The sequence below is a fragment of the Symsagittifera roscoffensis genome, chromosome 10, assembly GCF_963678635.1.
Source record: "Symsagittifera roscoffensis chromosome 10, txSymRosc1.1, whole genome shotgun sequence".
Taxonomy (NCBI): Eukaryota; Metazoa; Xenacoelomorpha; order Acoela; family Convolutidae; genus Symsagittifera; species Symsagittifera roscoffensis.
Genome location: NC_087071.1, coordinates 9,523,167 through 9,548,880, shown reverse-complemented (window position 1 = coordinate 9,548,880; position 25,714 = coordinate 9,523,167). Strand labels below are relative to the sequence as shown.

Sequence of the window (25,714 nt, the reverse complement as noted above, 5' to 3'; positions counted from 1 at the left end):
ATTTTATAGCTAGCTAGATTTAACAAATTCATCGTTATTTGGATATGAAAGTCTTACTTCTGAGCAAGTTTTTTATCTTGGCATTGTTCTTATGAAATTAATTCGGAAAAAAATGCTTTTTTTTCAGATTTAATGGTTCTCCCAATTACTAATACTTAAGTGTAAATTAAAATTTGTTCAAAATGGCTTCGAATTTAAATTTAGCAAACACGAAGGATCTTCTGCCTCGATTGACGGAGCAAGAGGTTCAAAGCAGAATAGAAGAACTGACTCAGAAGTTGAGGAATAGTGATATTTATTTGCTACTTAAACAGACGGCTCTTCAGGTCAGTTAAGTCTTGTTTCAGTCCAACGATTTCTAGGGGTGACAAGGAACTAAGGAGGTTGGGCAGTAATGTAAAATAAATTTTGATAATTTTGTTCAGGAAAATTGTTACGCTTGCGACTAGCAAGCGTTATCAAATCGGAATATGGTCTTTTTTGGGTTAATAAATTGCTTAACAAAATCACTTGAATCACTACAATCACATGCACTCCATTCACAAATGCTTTCATACTCAAATGCTTGAAAATTGAAAGTAAACTATCGGTCTACCGCTACTACTAACAGTACTTTTTAGAAGCTATATCAGTACTCTTGATACTGATAATGAAATCAATTTTCTTGATTTCTACGGGAAACCTGGCCTAGAGGTAAAAACTACGCCTGGGACGGCAAAGGTCGTGGGTTTGATCCAGCCAGGTCTATTTTTTAATGTCAAAGTTTTTCGTTTCAAATAAAATTTTGGCCTATCGTTTGTCTGATTATGTTTTGTCGAAATTTTGTGTGCCTGCTATTGTTTGGTAGCCTTAGTTGTTTTTTTTCTACTGATTTTTGCTATAATGTAAAAAAAAAATTTTGTAATTGAAAAAGTTATGAGTGGTTACTGTAATTTGTAAACCTGTTGAATTTGTAATCTTATCGTTTTTTTTTGCTTGAGAGCTTTGTTTGTCCTCAATTATTTCGGTCTATGCTTTATCGAGTAAATGGCGTAATAGCGGTGATTTAAAAAAGTAGTTTTTAATGCTTTTTGTGTGTTGTCTGAGAGGGAGCGTAAAAGTTTGAACTCAATTGAAAACATATTTGCTCAACGCGAGTCGTGCCGACTTTTGTTGGCTTAGTTGCCGCTCGTTTTTTGTGCCTGATTACTTTTGAACGCCAGCTATTGTTTTTGTGGACGTGTTGTCCTCAATTGGAACATCATTTCAGACAAGTTTTTGAAGTTTTGTTGTTGTGGTTTTCACGAAATGTTTTAATTGTTTTTCGACTTAGTAGCTTTGTTTAACTTTCTCTCTACTAGCTTGCATTGATAACTCTGGGGTATCCGAAGTGATGCGAAGCTCCGCGTCGCCTCTGCAAAAATTGTTGACATGAGTTTATATTTTTGCGAAATTTTTTTTCTGTAGCAATTTATTTTTTTCTGAAATCTGTTTTTGTGCCAAATTTTTGGTACTTTTTGCAATTGGAACAAAAAAATTTAAAACAATTTTTCGGTCAAGTCTATATGCAACCAAATTTTTGTATTTTTGTCATGAAGTTTCAGATTGTTTGCTTTTTCTGCGGAACTCCGAAGTAAGAAAATAATTGACACAGGTTAAATGTTTACTTTGGCGTCAGATCGAATCCTGCTCGGGCAATTCAAGTTTTTTTTTCAATTTAAATTGCTCGATTTGAAATTAAAATGCCTTATTTATATTGAGTGGACGCATAATTTTATATAAATAATTGAAATTTTAAATGAATTTAAACTGTTTTCTCTTTTAAATTGACATCACCGAGGGTGGGTTATGGCAGATTTAATACCAGTTGGACATCGAGTCTGTCAAATAATAAAATCATTTAGTTGTGATTCGGGTTACAAAATGACATTTCAACAGAAAACCTCGTGTCGTGGAAAACTTGTCAAATTATTTTCGACTATATAGACTAATTTCCTGCTAGGGTGGACAAGAAAAGTCATTCACAGCTGTTGGAACTTAAGCAAACAATAATTACTTCTTTTTTAAGCCTCATTTAAGAAGAACAAAAATAAGAGAAAAGTAAAGTATTTTAAAATATACCGCAATAATTTTTGCCGAAGACAATAATAGACAATAATTTTTAAACTTGCGATTAGCAAGGTGTTATTAAATGGGAATATAGACTTTTTTCTGGTTAATAACCTGTTCAACGAAGTCAATGAATCATTTGCTCAGCCTTCTTAATTTTTATATCAGGTTTAGGTACCAATTTGGCCTGTTAAGTGTGGAGGTAACAACAAAGTTCGAGACAAAAAAAGTTATTGGATTGATTCTTGCCAGGATCTGATAAATTGTTTTTTGAGAGAAATTGAATAATCTGACTATTGGTTGTATGCTTATTTTTTGTCGGCTTACTTCGCAAGTCATGCATTTCTTCTGATATAAGCAAGATTTGCTAAAAATTAAAGGTTCTTTGATTCGTTCCTGTATTCGCAAATTTTGCGACCCCTTATTTGTATAATTCTTTTTTTTTTTCATTTTCATTGTTGGTCAAAAGAATTTGTCGGCTTAAATGGTTTCGGCCAATGTGGTTGCGGCTCATTCGCCTTATAATCCGTCGATTTAAGGGCAAAAATTGGTTGTGCGTGTGTTTCAGGAGGAAGAAGATCTTCAAGTTGCAAAATTTACCCCAATTTTGTCGGCAAGGTTGGAAAAAAGTCCGATTTCCTTTAAAAAAATTGTTTAATCAGATTATTTTGATTATTATCCATGTTGTTGATTATCATCAAGAGTTTTCCAATTTTTGTTTTTTTTCTCTCTAAAAATTAGTGTATCTATGAAAAAATAAGTTTATAAAGTTTGATTGCAGCTGGCAACCTGAATTAAAAACAAGATGCAGGATTTGAATTTTTGAAAAAAGAAGAAACCGCTTTTTCCTTTTCCTTTTAATTTATAAAAAACGATTTTTCACTGTTGTTAAATCAATTTCATCAGTTAAAATACTTTAACCGACTAGTTTCATTAACCGGTTAACCGCTCCATATCCTTCGTCATTTGATTTTAATCTTGATGTTCTTAAGAGTGATGAATGTAGTGAGTACTTTTATATAGGTCTTGTTGATTTTTTTTCAGGAAAAAGTGTGAAAAATTGTTCACGCTCATTTTTGATTTTTCGCGGTTTGACTTTTAATCTACCCCATTTCATTTCTTTTACTAAAAGGAAGGCAGACTCCACTATGGAACATCAAAAATGTTAAGGACACGAAAATCGACTTCCAATTTCGAAAATGGAATTTATTTATCAGATTTCCCAGCGAAATATAAGTTTTGATCCAGTTTCCAAATTGAGTTTATTTTTTCAAAAAAGTGTCGATCATAAACTTCTGCAAATTCAAAGATCTTTAGGGCCATTTATTTCTTTCCTCGAAATTTAAAAGTTAGAGGTTTTTCAAAAATACGTTTTTTTTTTAGTTTCCCTGTGTTCGTTACTCTTTTCCAACTGTCAGTTGGCTATATTTGCCATTGTAAGATGGGTTATTATCTGGTTTATTACCATAATTGTTATCAATTGATGATAATCATTCCAACCCTCTTTGTCGGATGAGGTGGCGCTCGGTTTTTTCCAAGCCCCCACCCTCCTGCATCTCTCCAAGCTTCAACTACTTTTCATAATTTTTTCTTTCGCAGGAAACCAAGTCGCCCTCTTCAAACACTTCCAACTCTTCAGCTGTGGTGTCTAATTCGCAGTTCATCTCAGATGTGCAGCAGAGAATCAACAGGAGTGTGTTGAGTAGAGTGCTGGCCAATCAGGTGTACAGAGAACTCAAGCTGAGAGACCAAACTGTGCTGGAGGCAGAGCCACTCGGTCAGTTTTTATTGGTGTGTACAAAATGTAGTTCGACTCCCGCAATCTCCTTTTTTTTCTGACCTCGCAGTTATGTAATTGTTTGAAGGTAAGGGAGGTCGACTCTCGCGGTCTCCGTTGTTTCCTAATTTTGCAAGTTTTGCGAGAAAAAAAAACGTTGTTATTTGTGGGTTGAAAACGGAGTTTGACTCCCGCAGTCTCCGTTGTTTCTGATCACGCAGTTTTGAGAGCCCAAAGTGAACAGGAATAAAAAAACATTCAGTGAAATCCGTTATAGATAGATTTCAACCTCGAAAGCTAGTCAAATAATTTGGGCTGAAAGGGTTTGTTAGCACTTTTTGAAAACAGAGGAAGTGCCAATAAAAAGGGAAAGAAGGATGGTATTTTAAAGCTACAACTTAAAGAACTTTTTGAGCTAGCGAACGAAGCGCGAACTTCGATGATTCTAAGAAGATTTAAAATACCATGTCGTTTAAAAATCAGTTTGTGAATGAACTTCAGTTCTGGGTGCGGGTTGAGTAGTCAGTGATTCAAAAACTGAATTGAATTTCGTGACTGATATGAGACCGCTTTTCAGGCTTCGTGCGCCGTGCCCAGCTGTTGTGGGAGAAGAGAATCTTGAAGAGTCTGAACACAATGTGCACTGAGTTGTCTGTCCCCCTAGCGAGGAGGAGGGGTAAACAGGAACAGATCGAAATGAAGACCAAGTGGAATGAAATAGGCCAGTTTAACACTCTTTTAACCCCCCCCCTTGTATGTTGGTCCACACCAGGGGTTAAATCGAGCTTAAAAAATTTCAAAAGTGGATCTCATTTGATGGAGGTGTATCTACATGAAATCTACAGGACCTCTGTTTTTTTTTTAAAAAAAATACAAGAACAGTAAGGCCAAATTGAAGTTTTCTAAAAGCTCTGTGTTTTTTTTTCAAATATTTTATTGATTGATGTAGTAGAAATGTATATAAAGCCGATGAGCAAAAATTAGTCCTAAAAATTGACCAAAAATGGCTTGAACAGAAAATCTTTTGCAGAATGTTGTGTTCATGCAAATGAGTTCATCATTTGGATATCAAATGATCATTATTGATGAAACTGCTAATTAACAGATCATATAAGCGAGAACGAGAACAACATAAATTTGCATCATCGTTATGTCTTTGAGGCTAGGAGAACCTATAACAGTTTATAAGTTTCGGCTATAACCAGGGATCTGATTTATGTTTTGAGATTTTTAATATCAGATTTTGCGACACAATAACGTCTTGTTTTCTAGGAGCCGGTAATACAAAAAATACTAAGCTGAAACCGATCATTGTTCAATGAATCCAGGTAATATTTCCAGGCGTTGAAGCCAGAATAGTGGAGGGTGTTAAGAATAGTTGATGAAAATCTCTAAATTAGTTGTCATGTGCAGGAACTGGAAATCCGAACCTGGAGCAGTATCGTCCAGTGTATGCCCCCAAGGACTTCCTGGAAGTGGTGGCCAGTCTTGTGAATCCAAACAGCACACTGAGTAGTAGTGGGAGTAGTGAGGAAGTGAACGGATACTGGGGCATTGTTCAAGTAAGAAATGATGTGAAGGCAGATTATTGACTCGATTTTATTTGAAAAAAGGCCGAATTTTTTTTTTGCTATCGCTGCTTATGAAGAATTAGTTTATCGCTGTTCTCCTATTTCTATTACTAGATTTTGACTTTTTTATACAGAAGGTTTTCGCGAACAAAAAAAATGTTTTTTTTTTCGATCACTGAGCTTAGTCTGGTTAAAAATCATTCAGCAGGCTTAGCATCCGTTACTTTTTTTCAAGTCGGTATAATAACGTCAAATCATACTCTGTGACTGATCATTATTTGGGCAATCTCTCCCCACCATTCCCGAGTGGGGGGGGGGGTAACTCAATGGGTACTCGAGGCATATTTGTAACCATTTGAAAATAGTTTGAATGAAAAGAAATCATGGGCCGGTTTCTCCGACAAATTTTCAGCACCAGCATTCACAACTTCATAATAAAAAAAGCTTTCAAAGTGAAAAATCACTAAAACTGATGCATTTAAAACCGATTTTGTTGTCTTCTTTTTGGTAATTTGCTGTCCACGAAGCAATCGTATCTTGGTTTTTATTTCCAAACAGAAATACAAAAGGAAACTTTTAAAAACGTTGATTTTTTTTTCAAAATATTTTCTCGACATTTATCTAAAATGCGCTGCTCTTCTATTGTCTCTTAAGGCACCAATAATCGATTTTTTTGTTGTTTAAACAGGGCTTGGGAACAGCAGATATGTGCGTTTCAGGGACTTGAAATGCACAAGTCTGCTATTTTCAGGTTTTTTTTAAAATATTTTTACGAAACAGCAAAAGTCAGATCCACAGGGTAGTGGAATCAGTTCAATCTCAGGTGAAGCTGATTTTTTCAGGTGAATCTGGATGTGAAGTCTATTGAGCAGCTGCGTGTGGAATATTCCTCTCTCTGCATTGACAAGTGTCAGAGTGGATTAGACGACAGGTGAGTTATGACCATTGAAAAAAAAAATTGATGAGTTTTCGAAATTTGGTTCCTGATGATTGGTTTGGCACAGTAGCGTATTTTCTGACCCAAAAACTTTCTAAAGGCGCTTTTGGTGCCACTATATATTTTTTAAGAGGGGGGAGAGCGCGCCGAAAACAAATAGATTTTTCGGGCAAAAATGTCTAAAAAGTGCCTAAAAACGCTTTTTTTCCCTAATCTATCAAAAAAAAAGAATTCATAAACATCATTGCTTGAAGTCCAATCAATAACTACGATGCTGCATTTAATTTTTCATGAGATTATTTATGTAAGCATTATTTCGGGCCGTTTAATGGGTCACGACGATGAATTTGGTTCTTCATACTTTGCTTTGGTACTACTTTATTCCTGTTGCCAATGTGTATGTGTGTATTTGTCAGGTACCAGTCAAGTCACTTTGCAGTGGAGAGGGATGCTGGGGTGAGGAGGGTGGCCAAACAGGGTCTCAGTGCAGTCTGCGAAGTGGCCGCCAGAAGAGGAAACCCAGTCGGGCAAAGGTCAGTTGCAGAAGCGTACCCACGGGGGGGGGGGGGGGCGATCGATGCATTCCAAATTATTGCATGAAAAACTTCTATTTTTGTGTATGTAAAGCTCCTGAACCTTTGCCACTTTCTCGCAGGTGTTTGCGAAGTTGCAGCTTTGCCTTTGTGTTAATTTTGGAATGATAATTGTTGCCTCGCCAGCAGTCTATGAGCGCGCATCATGGTGGGAGCCTCCGACCTGTCGTCTGAGATGCTTCGTCTTTGCTCGTTCAGTTTTTGTGTCTTTAAAACAGACTAATCTTTTTCGAAACATAATTTTCGTTTGAAATTGTTTTCATTTTCTAAAACAAATGATAAATATCCCAAAAAGTTTCGTGTCGTTTAGTTCGCTCCGAATATTTCCAATCAGTTTAAATGATAGTTTTCCGTCAATATCACGGAGTTCATAAAATAGTAAAAATCTTCGCCTTGCCAACAGCTTTAAGATGTCAACAGTTTGGAAAAGTTACTAGAAATTGATAGTTCAGAGCGGTTATGTGGGAGAAGATTCTGGGAGTTAGAGTGGACGAAATAGACAGACTGTACTACTCCCAGATGAAAAACGAAGTGATCCAACATGACCTCATGATTGACAACATCATCTTCAAAGATATCAAACTCACTTCAGTCAATGATGATTTCTTTTTCGTCTTCGAAGATTATCTGTATCAGGTAAGCTCATTAATACTGAAGCATATGGATTAGTTCTTTGTAGACGTTATACGATATGCAAAAAAATTATCCCGTATTACGATAAAGATTCTACGATTATACGAGGAATCAGATTTATACGAAATGAAAAGGTTTTGTTGAAAAGTAAAATAAAATTACGAATGCCCATTAGTTAAGGACTAATGGCTGAGCAAGTCACCGTACAGAGAAGATGCAAATTAAACAGAGCAATCATAGTAACGTTTAGAAAGAAAAAACGTTCAAAAAGTTCGGTATTTAGTCGTTTTCCGACAAAATTTACAAGGAATTTATACTTTGTAATGTGGTCTTTTTTCGACTTTGCTTGCTCATAACGGAAGACTATCGTGTAGTTGTTCCATGTCTTCTCGGGGAAACTGCAGAAGTCACTGGGAAATTTCAATTATTTGCTGACTAGAGTCTCGAGCCAATGAAATAGTTCAATTTTAGCTACAATAGAGCCGTATTCTCTCAATAATGCTTAAATCTGGTGATTGTGATACTTAAAACTGGTCAAGTTGTTCTTGTTAAACTATTTATTTCAAAGAAAGCTCTGATCCGCCAATGTGCATTCCAAGTTAATACTGGCAAATTTTGTGTTTTTGTGAATTTTCAAAACTCATTGATTATTATTACACCCGCGAGCGAAGTGTATTATTACGAACATTTTTTTTTCCAACCTAAGTCGCAAATAAAAGTGCTCATTAGTGGCACTTTTGTTATATTTCAATTTCATCATATTTAAGCGTAATTAAGCATAGGTAATTTAATAACATATAGTGCTGGTTTATTTTTAGCTGGTCTTAGGTCCTGTTTGAAAACAACAGGTGTTATGAAACTGTATGGGATTTGTTAATTTTAGTTTTTTTTGCAACCCTTTGAAAAGTAATTGAACTTTTCGCAAAAAAATTTAATTTTTTTCTCAAAAATTACTGAACCAGCTTTCAAAACAATGGCGTCATTGGAAAAACTGGCTGCTATTTTATGTGCCTGCTTTTTTTGCAAGTCTCTTTTCAGTTTACACCACGTTCTGCGGCTTTCGAAAGTTTCAGTAGGGGATTTTTGACTCTTTTGATTTTGAAATTGTTCATTTTTTCAAATAATAAATGCATAAATCTGAGATGAAAGTTTACACTAAAGAACTAATCATTGGGATCTCTCCTTCACAAGTGGCTTTTCCCTAAATTTGGAGGAAAAAAGTTATGTCCTCAAACAAGCCCAATTTTTTGACACTTTGGTGAATGTTTTTAAATTTTTTTTGGCTTTTCTCAAAAACTACCCTGTTAAATCAGAGAATAAGCGTTCAACCGAAAGAAAAAAACGTGGTGTGTGAATCTTCTCTGCGCAAGCGGCTATGCCCTGCGTTTTGAAAAAATATGGCCTTAGAAAATGTACAATTTTCGAAACTTTGCCCGTTTTTTAGGAAACTTCTTTTTTCTTCAAAAACCAACCTGATGATTCTGAGGTTGATAATTCATTGAAACTAACATCGTGCTTAGATTTTTTCCTGTGTAATCTGTTTTGCCTTATTTGTTTTGTAGAAAAGCCGATATGGACATCGGAAAAATCCATTTTTTGTAGTTTTTGCAAGTTTTTTAAAAGAAATTCTATCTTAATTCTCGAAAGCTACTAGCTAAAGCCGATATTAGGGGTTTAATCTAAAAATCAGGGTGTGGAAATCTTTCCTGCATACGAGACTATTCCCATGCTTTAGTAGAGAAATTTTTGTGAATTTAGGAATAGCCAACTTTTTCAGTTTTTGATAGTTTTTTGGAATCTTTTTCAATTTTTTTTTCGAAAGGTACCCAGCCAAATCTGAGATAAAGAATTCAGTTGAAAGATCGATTTGTAGTTTTTTCTTTAAATTTGCAGCTAATCCACTACTTAAGCAGAAAAATCACTAGGGTTCTGCGTCAAGTCCATTTTTGAAATTTTCAAAATTACGCATTTTGGTATCAGTACAAAATATGATCAAAATATTAAAACATGCGAATCTAGCATAAGCTGGGCAACTAGATTCCCTCACAAGCGTCCGTGGCGCGATTCCCGGGAAGTGAAAATCCTAATCAGCCGGTAGGAGATCCAAGTCCGGAACATTGGAATAGTTACAGTTTTTTGTCCTGCATCATTTTTGGAGTTTTTCCTGCATCGCATTGGAAATTTGATCGAAACTGCAGCTACTTTATTGGTGGCTAGTGTTAGTAAAATACCAAGCGGTCATGAAGTAGATGTGAGAACGTGTTACTCCCAAGTCTTGAAAAAAAAGTTCCTCAAGGTGTTTTTTAAGCTTTTCTTAATTTCACTTTGTTCTGCCTGTTTAGAGATCTTTTTGCATTTTCCTCGCTAGAGTTTGCGAAATGCAGCTTCTCTTTGTAAAATTATTTATGTGATTGATGGTGCAATAAATGAAATACCTTTTTGTTCTAGGTCCTTCTAATCTTCGTTCGCGACACTTCAGTTCTTAAATGGCGCAACTGCATGATGGCAAACCCCCTCAAAGCCTACTTAAGAGGCAAAATCGGAAACGAAAATTACTGTGTAGTCTATCCCCCAAGCGGGGTTATACCCTTTCACGGGTTTTCAATGTACGTGGCGCCTCTGTGTTTTATATACGCGGATCCGGTCAAGCTGTATTTTGTGTTTCGAGAACTGTACGTCAGATTTTTCTGCCATCTTCACTGCTTGAGCTCAAACCCGAAAGGAATCTTGGCCGTCAGGTAGGTGTAATTATCATCATGCTAATTCATTTTTAGTGTAATATAATATGTGTTTTCAGTGGTATAAATTTCAATTATAAATATGAAAGAAAGAAAAAAAAAATATTTCTTCAGACACAAATATATTATTACAAAAGAATTAAACAAATTAAGCTATTAAATTTTGGTAAATGTACGTATTGTCTGAAGAGCATAGACTTAGGGCAAAAAAGATGCCCACTGAATGTCTACCCGGTATAAACGAACTCAGACATAAAACGTCAACGTGTAAATATAGATCATTATTTAAGTAGTAATTTGAAATTTTCAATTTTTTTTTCTACAAAAATGGCGTTTTCTCGAACACTAGCTCATATATCTGAGTCAGAAGCCGAGCCTCAGATGGCTCTCTGGTAGCACCCAGATTAAGCACCGATTTTTGAACAAGTCAGTTTTTTACACTATGTACTAACTCATTATTACCGAGGATGTAATCGTCTCTAAATTTGTGGACAATTATAAGTTCATCATTTTTTTTGTCATTTTGCCTATGTTAATAGGCAGAAAAATATTTCCGCTCAACATAATAAGCAATCTTGAATCTCTATTAGCTAATAAGTACAAATTAATTTTGTTTTTGCAAAATGAGGGGAATAGGTTAATTAGCCTGCATTCCTGGTTTTATAAACGAATGTTTTGAAAGAAAACAAAGAATTTAGATAGACTTTCGGGTTTCTACCATTTCAAGGCCTCAGACAAAACTTCAGTAGATCATAAACATATAGTTCTTGAACTCTCAAGTTTTAATCATCAAAAAAGTTTTTGTTATAGTGTCTAATTTTCTTTTGCATAATAGCACTCGGACTAGTTTCCACTGATACATTAGAATTTGATTCAAAACTTTAAAATTAGTACCACCGTACGCAATCAAGCCATACTGTTTTATAGGCTTATTTTGTAGCGTTATAGTATTTCAGTAAAACACATTTCGGAACGTAATGCCTCATTTTTGAAACAACACCGCAATGCCTCCCTAATTTCGTTTTTAATTTTTTTCGTTTTTAATTTTTTTTAAAGTTATATATTTTTAAGTTACGTAACAAAAAAGAATGTTACATGACCCATGATTAGTTTTACGTAATATTCTAACTATGTTTGCTGTTTGTTCGGTTCCAATTTTGTACTTAATATTTCACTTGTGTGGTCCGTCGGTAAAAAAACCCGAATTGTAATGGGGTAAGCAACAAAAAAGCATGAGCCTCGAGCTTACCATCGATCTTTATTTTCGCTTCTCTTTTACTGTGAGTTTTGCCTATGAGTTGTTAAATTCGTTCTTGAAATGTACTTTTTTCAGTTGTAGTTTAGTTGAAATTGTAATCACAATTTGTTAACAAAACTTGTCCTGGAAAACTTTAAATTTCTGGACTTGTTTCCATTGTTTGGTTTTCAAATCTGATTAATACGTGCATTCATCATCGGATCAACCGTAGATAAAATACTGCTTTTTCAGAGCTGAACTTCGAGGGCAAAATAAATTAACCAAAAATCTTAATTTATTTGCTCTTTAGAGCCTTGAATCGGCGTGGCATACGTTTCCAGCATCACGGTCACATATTTTTCTGCGACATAATTTTAATTTGTGTCTTAATATTTTCGTTAAACGTCTTAATAAAACGTTAATTCGACGAAATGATCATCTGATTGGGCTTTAAAAAGAAATTTTTGCTGTGCATTAACAAGTCGTGAAATCCAGTCGTGATTAAGACGTTCAATAATCTCAACAGTTCTCCAATTACGTAAACGAACTGTATATTTCATCTAAGTTGCGAAGAAATTTCGCTTCTACAAGCAATTCAGGTGATGGAACCTTAAAACGGCTCAAAACTATCGCACCAAAAAGTGTCCCAAAAAATCATCGCAACAAAGCTACTTCAAAAAATGATCTGAAGGGTAAATTCAGGAACAAAAAAATTCCAATTCATCAGCCTCAATATCTCAATTTTTGGCCTTACTGAATGAAAGGAGAATGAAATATAGGAGAAGCGAAATTTTTTCGCAACATAAATCAAGTAATCAACGAAACATTGCGTAGCGTGGGTTTCTTTCCGGAAATACTTCTCAATTTTTGCAAAACTGACTCGACCTATTAAAACAACATATGCTGTTGCACCAAACAGCTTAAAGTGTTCCATTGTTTGACTTTTTGTGAAACAATTCTATTTTTTACGGTTTTGTCGCTTTACCAATCGAGAGAGGCAGAAAAGATCCAGCAAGAACGTTAATTCGGTCTGGAGCTTTGATTTCTGACTAGCTATTTCCATAAACTGATAGTCTCAAATAGTCTCAGTTGTAGTTTTATTTTGAGTCTTCTGAAAACAGTTGTTTTCCTCAGCACAGGATAAAGTAGTCTTTTCACAAAGAAATATTTCAACAAATTCCAAAATGACAAGTTTTACTCGCTTGAAATTCAATCGGCGATTACCAAAATTTCTCCTTAGTTCCAGTCCATAGTTTCTGGATTTTTTTTGCTCAAATATTTATTTAATAGCTAATATTTAGCCTCCGTTGTCTGAAATTTGAAGGAAGTTATAGGCTTTTGTAGTATATAAGTGGATCATCCCGGCCCTAGTAGATGGTACTTCATTTAACATTTTCCAAATTTTGAAGGCTAGCCTGGAAAAATTCGGCTGCCAATTGTGATTTCATGATTGAAGGGATCGAAGTTCATTTAAGGCACAGATAGATCACATAGATCATTTATTTCGGATTTTTAAAACCCCCACTTATGGTTCCTAATAATGAATAACCAACCACTGTTTTAGGGCTGATTCAACGGCTAAACATGCCAATAATTTACGTAATAACTAAAATCACTCTGTAATAGAAACAAAGGGATTAAATGTCGGAAAAAACGTGATCGACTTCTAATTTTGAAAGTAGATTTTAATTTACAGGTTTCCCAGCGGAATAAAAAAACTTTACGTAATGATCCAATTTTCTCGAATTGAGTTTGTTTTATCAAAAAATTGATCCAATTTGCTCGAATTGAATTTATTTTATGAAAAAAGTTTTTTTTTTGTTTAATTGCTTTCATTGACTCTTCTTCAACTGTCTGTTGGCTATATTTATTTTTTAAGGGAACCTGTTATATCACTTTTGAACGAATGTTCAATTGGTGAATTTAGCGCTTCCAACGTACAAAATTAAATGTCATTGGTGTTTATCTGCAAAGCGGAGTGTTATGTCTTATTGTGATATCCAATTTTTCAAAATAAGTCGCAAATAAAGGTGCTCAATATTTGGTTGGAGAGCGTAGTTTGTTTCCTTTTTACACTAGCAAGCAGCTATTATATATGTGCGAACCTTCTTTTTTTTAAACTTAGCTCGCAAATAAAAGTCTTGATTGAAAGTGGAAAGTGTTCACTTACCCGGTGGTTCGTTTGCTGTAACCACGGTCTAGCATTGGAAATTTCATAGCATCTGTTCCCTGCTTTATTTGTGGCTAGTGTTTGTGATGTATTAAGCGTGCGTGGCTGAGTGGTGGTTAGTCCGTGAGACTCATAATCTTTAGGTCGCAGATCGAATCTGAGTCTTAGTTGGTTTTTTTTTTAAACTAATTCTCTTATTGCTCTTGATAGAGCTTTTTCTGTCGTTTTCTCGCTAGTGTTTGCGAAGGGAAGTTTCGCCCCTGTGTAACAAATAAAAATTGTTCAAAAATTAAATAGAAAGTGAAAGCTGTTTTTTGTTTCAGTGCTCTCTTTGAAAGCCTTCTGATGTCCTTAGCCCCTTCACTCTTTTTCCACCTCAAATCTATCGGCAGTGCCCCTTTGAAGATAGCCTTCAAGTGGCTAATGCGGGCGTTCTCTGGCTACTTGGAAGCGGATCAGCTGTTGGTGTTGTGGGATAGAGTGATTTCGCATGACTCTAATGAGATTCTGGCTGTTATGGCTGCGGGGCTCTTTTTGTACAGGTGAGGTTTTTGTTTGTTTGTTTATTTGTTTGTTTGTTTTTGTTTATTTTAAGTTAAAACAGTAATTGAGACAAGTATTACAGTTTGTGGTGATAGAGCCTAAGGTGCTGGTTGAAATTTTCAGCTTAGTGCAACGTAGTTCGGACTCTTAAATATCAAAAAAACAAGTCGGTTTTTTATGTTTTCTCGTCTTTTTATTTCTTCTTTTTCAACTGTCTGTTGGCTATGTTTAAACAATCGCGTAGCTTCCTTTTTCGACAAAAGAAGCCTTGATTTCTTTTTACGATCAACTAAATCGGAAATGTAATTTTTAGGCTCGAAAAAATTCTTGACTTTTTTTCATGAATTGTATCATGTGTTTTATGTTGCGTACAATCAACACGTTATATTATTGCAGGATCCAAAATGAAATTATATCGAAAATTTAAATAATTTAAAAAAATGAAAAATAAAATGAAATGAGAACATAATTTCAGGTCAGCCAATTTGATGAACGTGACTTCACCCGCAGCGGCAGAAGCAATCATGGCTGATCTGTCCACAGTCAAGGTCATTCCAATTCTCCAGATCATTCTCGCAACCAACACTGAAAAATCGAAATGAGAAAGGTCACGAAGTTAGTTCTCATCTATCAGTGTAGATTATCATCACGTGTCAACTTTGCGTTTAGAACAGCTGATTGCAGAAAAAAATAAGAACAAAATGCATGTGTAAACGGGCATATGTTTTCATCCAGATCCAATAATCTAAAAATTATTTTTCTGTTGTAAAAAAGTAGAAAAAATTATTGTAAATCATGTAAATTTTGTGTCATAAGTTTAAATAATTTTGGCAGAAGGCTTCATCAATCTTTATATACTTCTGCATATATACTTATGATCTTCAGCATATGTACTATACGGTTCACGAATTTATTTTCATAGCCATATGTTTTCTCTATTTCGTTAGTAACCCCCCATAGGACTTGAAGACGAGGTCCTGTATGGATTACCTGGATCCTTGTATAGATGTTAAATTGGGCGTTTAAGTTTTTATAGTGTTCACTCAATTTTTTGTATTGTTTTTGGTTTAGAACAGCCGGGTTTAATATAAATAGTTCTTATCGCAACTGCAATTTCGAGTGTATTCCGGTGTTTTACAAGCGAAATCATCTTCACAAAAAGATTCACATGGGGTCCAGCCGGTAGCGTCGAGATTAAAGCGGTATTTTAAAATAACCGTGAAGTTTTACCAGTTTCTAATAAAATTCTTGCACTTTTTCAATTTTAATTTTAATTTCAGAGAGGTGCATGATTTGAGTAGTTTTGAACACCAAGTAACACTAAAAGCTACGGCAATACTAGCCCTGTTTACGCAACGGAGCGTAGTGTCTTATTACGGCATCCACTTTTCAACCTAAATTGCAAATAAAAGGGCTCATTGAGGCATTTTAGTTGGTGAATTTTTTTTTCAAATTGACTGGTACTGCTAATGTGTCATAATTGGCTTGCGTCTCTTAGCAATTATGTAAACTCATAATTGGCGTGCGTAACTTATGAATTTTTGTAGACTCAAAGTTTTACTCATTCAGTTTTTCCCAGTAGCGTTATCGGTCATATTTTTGCTTGTATGCGAAGTGCAACTTCGCCTGTTTTCCATTTGTTTTTAACGCAAAATCAGGTACCACAAATAATCATCGAACTGGGTTGAGTGATATAAAATATTAAAGCTCGTTCAGTCGTGGTTCGAACCACATTAATATTTTCCTAAATTTTTTTTAGTGTCGAGAAAAACCGGTTTGAACTTTTTTGATTTTTCGTCTTAAGTCGAGCGAATAAAGCTAGCAAACATGCTTACAACAGCTGAATTATGCCTAATTTAAGACATTAAAACGTAACTTCAAGCAAGTAACAATATTTTTTTGAATTTTTAGCTTAACTTTGGGAACCAAAAACTTCAAAAAATTCAAAATTTGTCTGCAACAATATAATTTTCTAAACCGTAGTTTTCTAAAGACTATAGTAGGAACATTCTGTGCTACTTGCACAGTAACGTTGTATCGTTGTATCTGGTTTTTTGTTGGCTAGTTCCTGAGTGACAAAAATGGGTACGATGAAAAACGTATGCGATTTGGTTTTTTATGATTATTTTTTGAGACGCTTATGAAAATTTTTGCTCTTTTCGCAAAAAAATTAGGTTTCTGCAGAACTACTCTCTCGATTTCTATAAATTGGCACCAATAGAAAGATCTGTTACTCTCGTAATAGTTTGTAAACCCCTCTAGTCTTTTTTTTTTACTTCATTGGACGTTCTACAGACTTCGCAATTTTCAGTAGGGGAATTTTTACCCATTTTCGATTTTTTTCTCTCTCAAAAACTACACTGGCCTAGTCTGAGATTAATGAATCAGTCAAAAGAATGTTTTAAGGAGATCCCATGCTTTAACTTTTTTGCCCTAATTTTTGTAGAAAAAAAGTTATGGCCTTAGATAAATTCCAAACTTCGGAATTTTGACCGGTGTTTGGAATTTTTTTAATCGAAATCTACCTTGCCAAATCTTAAATTAAGGGAACCAGTCGCAAATTCTGGTGTTAGGACTCGTAAATGCTTATACGGTTACTTTCAATTTTTTGTAAAAAAAATGCTATGTCCATAAAAATTGTTCAATTTGGAAAGCTTGAACGTTTATTGAAACTTTTTGACTTTTCTCAAAAACTATCCTGGAAAATCTGAGATAAAAAGTTCAATCCAAAGGCCATGTCGTAGACTCTTTTTTTTCATAGCGGCTACTCACTAATTGTTGTAGAAAAATTTAGTTGGTCGAAGCAGGAAGGCTTTTTTGATATTTTGTACGTTTTCGGAAACTTTGGAAACTTTCGCATCAGTACATTAAAAAAAAATTGTTTTACCTTTTTTCCTGTTTGACCCTTTTAGAGCTACACTTGCTTTTGTTTGCAAAGTGCAGTTTCGCCTCTGTGTTCATTTTTAAATCTGATTCTTTATTTTTTTAAGATTCAAATTTCAAATAAAATTAACGCCATATTGTCATTACTAAAATACGAAAGAACACAATTTGAAAACGTCTGCGAAAGGGGTTGTAATCAGACACGTATGTGCTACTTGCACAACAATTACCTATTCTTTTTCTCAATTTCAGATAGTGGATAGGAACTTTGGTTTTTTGTTTTGTTCTTTTTTGTTTCTCGAGAAATCAGGTACAAGACATAGTTGTCAGACGAGTCCGAGTGGGGCATCATTTGGAAGCTCTGTAAGTCACTAGCTGATTACACTAGCGACTTTAGTGAGCGTTAGTGTTATACTACGACTATTCTTTTTTTTTCTAACCGAAGTCGCGATTTTTGGTGCCAGTTTTGGGGCACCTTTACGGCTTTTTGATAGCATGTGCTTTTACATTCGAATAGTCGGTGTTTTTTTGTAATGTTCTTGCTAGTGTGTTCGAAGCGCAGCTTCACTTCTATGGGCAATCTTTGCTAAAAAGCTTAATTATATTGTATCAAGAAAAGTGGTCGGAAATTTTTATAATTCAGTTGATGTCATTTGAATCTCAAAGCAGAGGAAGCGTGTGTTTGTTGAATAAACAGTTAGACACAAGGTTTCAATCTGAGTTTGCTTTGCTCTCTTTGAATTCGTCGGTTAAACATTTAGAAACTAGGCTACAGTCTGAGCTTGGCTTGCTCTTTCATAGCTCGTTGATTAAACAATTAGAAACTAGGTGCTCTCTTTTTTCTTCTTAAAAACGATTAAAATAAAATTGAAAAAATGAGATATTCATAGAACCTTTTTCCTATCAAACAGCAACCAATTGTTCTTCCGATTATAGCATATAGTCAAAAACGCTGTGTTTAGAGTCGTTGCTGAAGTTATATGCCAAAATTCAGGTTAGATATATGATTGTCTAACTTAAAGTTGACATACAACCGGTCTTGATGTGTGCGGCAATAACCAATTTTGTTAAATTTTTTATCAGTTCTGTGAAAAAATGGTCTGTGTTTTAATTTGTTTCAAACCAAATTACTGTTCTTGCCGAACAATCAACTCGGAAAAGCGATTTTAAATTATTTTGAGAATAAAGCTATGAATGACTAGCTCGTGAAGATGAAAGTAGCGCCTTCGAAAATAAAAGGTAAACTTCAAGAATTTTTATCCGTTCGTTTTTACATAGAATTTTTTTGCAATGTCACTATGGTCAAAATTGTATGTCCTGGGCTATCAGTCATCGTATTTTTCAGGCCATTTTTTAAATCTCATGTGAGTGAAATTTCAAAAAATGTTGAAAATTTTTTTCAAGGTCGACCAATTGATTTTCCGCGCCCTCTCAGAACCCTGAAGACCCTATTCTGACAAAATTTCTTCGCCGCAATCATAAATATGAAAAATTTGGTCAAAATTCCGTTTTTTGGAATTTTTTGGAAACTTTTGACTTCATCGAATGCGCCCCTGCTACTAACAGAACCGACCTCCAATAGACCTGACCACCAGTAGAAATGTTTTCGTTGGTCTGCATTTTAAAGCTTGAAGTTTTTATTTAAACCTTAGCTCAGAATTTTAAGCATTTGCTCATATTTTTATAGTCAAACGGTTCAAAAATATTGTCATTTTTGCTTGTTTGCGAATTGAAATTCGCCTCAGTGTTGTTGCATGCGCTTTTATTAAGGTTCAGTTAGTTGAATGGAAATGAACTCACCTGAAGATTTGGATCACGGAAGCACGACTTCTACTGAAAATACGTTTTTATTTGAATCAAAGTGCTCAAATTGTGAACTTGAAGCAAGCTCGGAGGAATTTTTGGCTTGTTCCACTTGTAATGAGTCTAGTGACACCATCAAAAAGTTTTGCGATGCATGCATATCTTCGCACGTTCGTCGCGGGCATAATGTATTGGACCACAGAGGCTATACTGTATCAGTTTGTGATAAACACAAGATTATTAACGACTTATTTTGCAAAACGTGTACGCTTATTTTGTGCAACAAGTGTCTTTTGGCTCATTTGAACCATAATGTTATCACGGTTGCCGAAAAAGGGAAAGAAAATAGAAGCAAATTGTTTGAGTATCTGGGAAAGTTTGAACTTCTGAGTAAAGATACGAAATTTCAGCAAATGATACTACAGAACGCGGTAAAAGAACGTAATAAGTGCTCTGAAGAGTTCAATGGAAGCCGAACAGTTGATATTCTTGTCGGAATTATTGGCAAATATGTGAGAAATTTGTTAAAGTCAGAACAATATGAACTGAATTTGGAAGAATTGACAACAATTTTGATAAAATAAGTTTGTCAGCAGTTGCAAAAGTGGCAAAGCTTGCTGAATTAATGAATGAAAGTTACTCTTTGGTTCTTTCACTGCGGGAAAATCTTCAAACTTCAGATGGGGTTTTGGTTGAAAAATTCAATAGATTTGAAGAAAAATTGCAACAATCTCTGGATTGTCAAAAAGAGAGCTTAAAAATTCATGTTTACAGTGTTCCATTTCATATCGAAATTCAAGAGCGAACATTCGTTGCTACTTTAAGTAGTTGTATTCACGAAATTTTAGAAAATATGAAATGGGCAGAAACTTTTATCCGGCCCTTTTATGAATTGACTGTCGCGAAATGTAAATGGAAAACTGTTGTTATAGGTGATAATTACCTTTTTTGTCCTTTAGAAGGTGAGTATTGTGCGGTTGCGAAACTTGAAAATAAGAAACTTTAGGTTTCATTGGCTGTGAGCTATTTTGAACCGAAGGACTGTAAAAACTGCCTGAAAAAATGGAATCAACACTTATCAAAGTTTGCGTGTTTTTGTTATCATTGTGAAGAAGATGAATCTGGTGAACGATTTTACCTCAAGCGGAAATGTTACTCGAAAGTCAAACCAAAACGCTTTTCTCAAATTAAGCCAGTCCCGTTTAGAAATTTGTCAAGTGATCAAAATTTGAGGTATCTTGCCTTACTGTCTGTTGAGAGAAATTTCATTGTTTTTCTTAGTTTCTATCCACCAAACGTGAAGTTATTTTCATTATCGGAACCTTTTCCCAGTGTTATACCATCCAACTGTCTTCACTTATTCAGCAATCCAGAGCCAAATTGTCTAATTTGGGATCCAGAATTGGAAGTTGTTCGAGCATTTCATGAATTGGAGGGTTTTGAAAATATTTCATGTGAAGAGAAACCTGTTCAGCTAGCGTGCTCTAAGGTTAGAATGTGCAATTGGTGTATGATATATTTACGAACAAATTTGTATATCGTTTTTTTTCTTGTATCCAGACAGAATTTTTTCATTTGACAGCAGTTTATATGCTACAGACATGCTCAATATCATAAAAGTTCAAATTTAACTATCGAGTGCAATGTTTGTTACTGGGAATTTTTTTTCAGAATTAAATTTTTCTTCTTTGTCTGCTTACTCGCCGGATTTTTAAAAATTTTAATTACTTTTTCAGTTGAAGAGCTACCCACGTGTTTTGACTTGATTAATAAAAATTTAAATTTAATTTACCGTCCAGCACATCTTAATTTACCCTGTAGAGGTAACATATAAGCTTGAGACGATCACGGCCTGAGGGTTTTAATCCGTGCCGACACTTTTTTTTAACTAAAAACTTTGTTCTTTCGGACTATCGTCTGTCTGCTGATTTGACGGCTTAGATCATGTATCACCAACTCTCTTTTTCTTGATTCAGCTGCTTTTTTTCATTATATGAATACCACAATTGCTACTTGAGTTAGCAAACTTTTCGTGGAAATTTTATTGCATTTTTTGAAAATTTATCTAAAATATTTGAATTGTTGTTCAAAGTGCACGAAAGAAAGACGCGCTCTTTTTCGAATATTCAAAATTTTTTGAATTATTTTGAATATTCAAAACTCTAAAAGGAACTTCTATTTTTTCATTTATTGTTTTTCTAGTTTTTGTTTTATTGTTGGAAGTTATCTTTGCTACTTCTTGAGGGTCATGCGGCTTCAATCTTGCTATATTGCAAGTGGTACGAAGCTCAGCTTCGCCTCAGTGTGTAAATCTAAAGGATGAACCGTTAATTTGTTTTCTTTTTATAAATTTTCATTAAAAAATTTTTGCGTGCTTTTTAACGTCCTTGCTTCTTATGAATCTGTTCGATTTTTAAAAGGTTTATGAAGGTTGCTAAATTGATAATTGACAATAGTAGTTTGATATATTACCAAAAGTCGTGTTTTAATTATTTTGTCTGCGACGACTAAACGCTCGCTGAAATTCGGCCTTAATTTTCCCGGAGATAGTCATTGTCATTACCATTGAAACCGAAAGGAGCGTTTTAACTGATGACTAGACTTTTCCTCCGTTCAAAACTTATTCACGTGATATTTTTTTAATCAAAACCTTTTTTCTAAAAAGTTTTTTGTTTGCTTGATTAAGCTAGCAGTAAGTTAAGAAAACAGTGATTAGGCTAAAAAAATTTCCACTGATTCTTTTTGCCAGTTTTCGTTTTGCTTATTTTTACGGCTGCCTAAAATTTAACAAGTGTTTCTTGAGCTTTTTGTGAGGCGTTTCAGTAAAAATCGTCAAAACAGTTTTTATTTTTCTTTTTCCAGCTTTCTTTTTTAATTCTGTTTCGCAAATTACTATGAAGTATCATTTGTTGCATACTTAAGATTCATTATCAGACTTGACGCATTTCTGAAAACACAAGAGTTTTGCAAAGAAAATATTGCTTCTGTTTTTCACCAAGAATTCTTTTTGACCACTTTTTTTGTGTTTGATTTCGTTTTCTGATAACGTATTTCCTATAGTATTCCATAAAAACTATTTGGTGAATGACAAGGAGATAGGTGTGCTCTTGATAATGAACTTAACAAGGAGCATAACAAACTGGACGCGTTTCAGAGGGTAATTCAACGAATTAGGTAGAAGACAAATAATTGTTTCGCAACTTGCTTGCCCCCAAATCGAACGAAAAAAATACTAACTGCTGTTGCAAATAGTGATCAAATGTTGGGCTGATAATTTTCTAATTAAGGGCTTTGCTTCGCTTTTGTTGACGTTATTGCCCATACTTGTCTATTTAGTTCAGTGTTTAGAGCATACCCGTCATGTGGCTAGGTTTTTTTTACAAAAAGCAAGCGGTTTATATGAAAATTTGTTGGAATCACAGTGTATCATAGTAGAGCATAGTCAAATCCGTTTTTTTCGACATTGAGAGATCTTTTGAAATTATTTTTCTTTCACTGTCGGATTGAAGAGAAAAAAGGGTTTTGATGTGACACAAAGGGCGTCAACCTTGTACGTGCTTTTCAGGCAGCCAAAAATGGGCGAGAAAAAACTTTAGGCCATATTTCCTTCCCGATCTACGAGAGTGGTCGGAACAAAAAGATGCCTTTTTTACGAAGTCGAAGTGTTGATAGGTTTACCAATTCAATCACACACTCTGTAAATCAGGATCTAAGCATCATCGCTATGACTTATTCCTCAACAAATACTATAAACATTTACCATCGAAGCGTATGTTCTCAATTGAGACCTACGAATCACGGATTGCAGCGCGTCGACTCCGTTTATCTGAATGATGAAAACATTCTCCTCGCTTGGAACTTTAGAAGAAAGATTTGCGTTGCATTCAGAGGTTGCTTTGGTTTTGTTTGGGTTGCAATTAAAGCTTTCAAATTCGAGTTTGAAGATAGTTTCAAAGATTTGAACTGGGAACGAGTCGAGCATACTTCAGCAAATATTTACATATTGGTGTCAGGAGTTATTGAACCATGGGTTCTGCCGATGTCGAAAGTATCTGCAAATTTGCCCAAATTATAAGTTTACGAAGGTTTTAGTTATTTATAGTTTGTGCTGGTAATTCTAATCAACTAAGATATAGGTGGTTTATAAACCTGTCGATATATAAAGCAGATACCTTAAAATCAGCCGAAAATACATAACTGTGACATAATAGTTAAATAGCAATTTTGTAACAGTTACGAAAGTCACGCAAGATTTATTCAATGAAGTGATTTTTAACTGGTTTCATTATGCTCTGCGGTTATTTTCGGCTGGTTTATTCATGCTCCTAGCTGTGTTCCAGAGTAGTTTCATTAATCTTTTTGGCTACTGCCAGAGGTTTTCGATCTAGAGGCTGAATTAAGTAGAATTCTGCAGTAAGAATACCGCAGGAGCATGCTGCAGTAAGTGGAAGCGTGAACACGTTAAGCGATCTTATGACCAAGTGCGAGGAATATCTTTGCCTTTAGGTTATAGGCAGTATCAATAAGTTCCGATTTTTTTTTCTTTTTACCCAATATTATTCTTGACATTTTGTGGAAATTTAAGAAGTATATAAAATAGTAGATTTAGATATTTAATGTGCATTGTCTCTTAACCCATCATTCGAACATCGTGTGATAATTCGAGAGTATTAGGACTTAAATCATACAAGATTTGATGTAGAAATGTTAATTGATTAAAACTTGAAGAAGATTTAAAACTGTTGCCATCTTTTTTGTTGTTAAATCATTAGTTTGAGCTAACTTGTGTAATTACGTTTTTTCCTAGGGCCCACATCTTAAGGACCTTGTGCCTAGCGTTGGTCCTGGGCGGTCAAAATTTTATTGATTATAAAAATGAATTGCTGTAAATGTCATTGATATTGTCCGCCGAAATTTTTTTTTATTTTAAATAATTCAATTAAATTCAAGTAATTTTCAAGAAAGTATTGTTCCCTTATACATGAGTGAAACGATATATCGAAGCTTTGATTCTTTGTTTAATAAAATTGGTTGGGCTATCAATTGATTCTACAAGTCTAGCTTTGTTATTTGAGGCTGTATAGTTAGAAGGAAACGTGTAAACTACGAAGGAAGCTTAATAGATTAGAGTAATTTTTTTCAGGCAATAGTTGATTACTTAGCACTAGTTCACTCGATAGTTCGTTATTTGCCAATTAAGAAAATTTGAATTGATTTTGATGATTTTTATCTGTTTACATATAAGATGTCTTTGATGATTTTTAACTGTTTGCGTATTAGCAAACGAAAAATGTTAAAGAAAGAAATGGGGCTTTTTCCTCTAGTTTCCTGGTCTTGTCAAAATCCGAAACGTGTTTCTCAGAATTAAAGCGAGGAATCGAAAGAAATAAATCAATGGCTTTTGAAGATTCGTAATTATTGTTCTACCAGAATACAATACTATCGTTTCACTGTTTGACAAATTTTAAGGTCTTTTCGGCATGTTTCTTTTGATTTCTAATTTGATTAAAAATATTTGTTTTGAAAAATATAGGATTGGGTTGTTTCATTTTTCTTTTCTTGACGTTTTGAATTTTTTCCTTAATTGCAAAAAATAAGTTTTTTTTATTTCAAAGCCTTTTCTACCGGTTTTCAAAAGGATATCAATGGAAAGGCCTCCTACACCTTTTTGTGACGGCATACTCCCCTAGTCTCTTTTAACTTTACCCCTCGGTCTACATTGTTCGTAAAATCCGTGGGAAAATATTTGACCCATGTTTTTGATTTTTTGTTCGTTTTCGCAAAAACTACCCTCTCACATCTGAGATTGTGCGTTCAATGGAGATAACAGGTAGTTGGAAGCTCCACTGCAATTGCGGCGAACCACAAACTTTCTTACGCAAAAAGTTATCGTCCTCGGAAAATTCATTTTTTGACCGTTTTTTTTAAACTTTGAGTTTTCTCGAAAACTACCCTTCCATATGTTAGATTTTGGGTTCAATCCAAAAAATTGGCTGTGGGAGGCTCTTTTGCAAATCCGAGCAGGCCCAATTTTTTTTGACACAAAAACCTATGGCCCTCGGAAAAGTGAAAATTTTGATTTGTTGACCGTTCTTAGGACTTTTTGACTTCTTTTCGAGAACTACCCTGCCAAATCTGAGGTTTTGGGTGCAATCGAAAATACAGGTTCCTTGAATGTTTTCTGCTGAAATAGCTACGCTGAAATTTTTTTGTAAAGAAAAGGCTTTGATTCTCGGAAAAGTCAAATTTTTTGTCGTGGTGTAGTCAGATTTGTGGCCCTTGATATCAGAGATGTGGCATTAAGGGTTGAATTTAATTAACAGGTTGTTGAAAGCCTATCTTTAGAAATAGCCGCACTAATTTTTTTTTAAGAAACACAGTAATTGCTTTCAAAAATTTTTTGAAATGTTGACTAGTTTTGACTTTTCACCAAAGTTACCCTACCAATTCTCAGGTTAAGTGGTGATTCGAGAAACCCGCTTTTGAGAATCTTCTCTGCTGGAGTGGCCTTGGCGTACTTTTCACTTATTTTAGCAGAGAAAGAACAATGGTTTTGGGCAAAGTTCTATTTTTGAAATTACCCATTTCATGCCGCATCAGTGAAACAAATTCAAAAACTGTTAAAAACTTACCTCCAGCTTCAGAATATACCTGTTATATTTTATCGATACACACAAAAGTTTTGGTTCACCAAAATTTTTTCTCCTTTTGTTTTTATGTCTGTATTGTATCGCAAGTAGT

The 25,714-nt window shown here is 34.6% G+C and overlaps 1 protein-coding gene across 1 annotated transcript; it reads left to right on the top strand.

Annotated features, from left to right (window-relative positions):
- Positions 1-131: 131 nt before the first annotated feature.
- Positions 132-15,199, top strand: LOC134855196 (TBC1 domain family member 19-like). The gene is made up of 10 exons (XM_063871641.1): positions 132-326; positions 3,688-3,865; positions 4,443-4,586; positions 5,279-5,427; positions 6,279-6,367; positions 6,790-6,906; positions 7,419-7,602; positions 10,048-10,337; positions 14,068-14,286; positions 14,763-15,199. Exons 1-10 carry the CDS (start codon positions 183-185, stop codon positions 14,887-14,889), a joined length of 1,641 nt encoding a protein of 546 aa, XP_063727711.1. The 5' UTR covers positions 132-182; the 3' UTR covers positions 14,890-15,199.
- Positions 15,200-25,714: the final 10,515 nt, after the last annotated feature.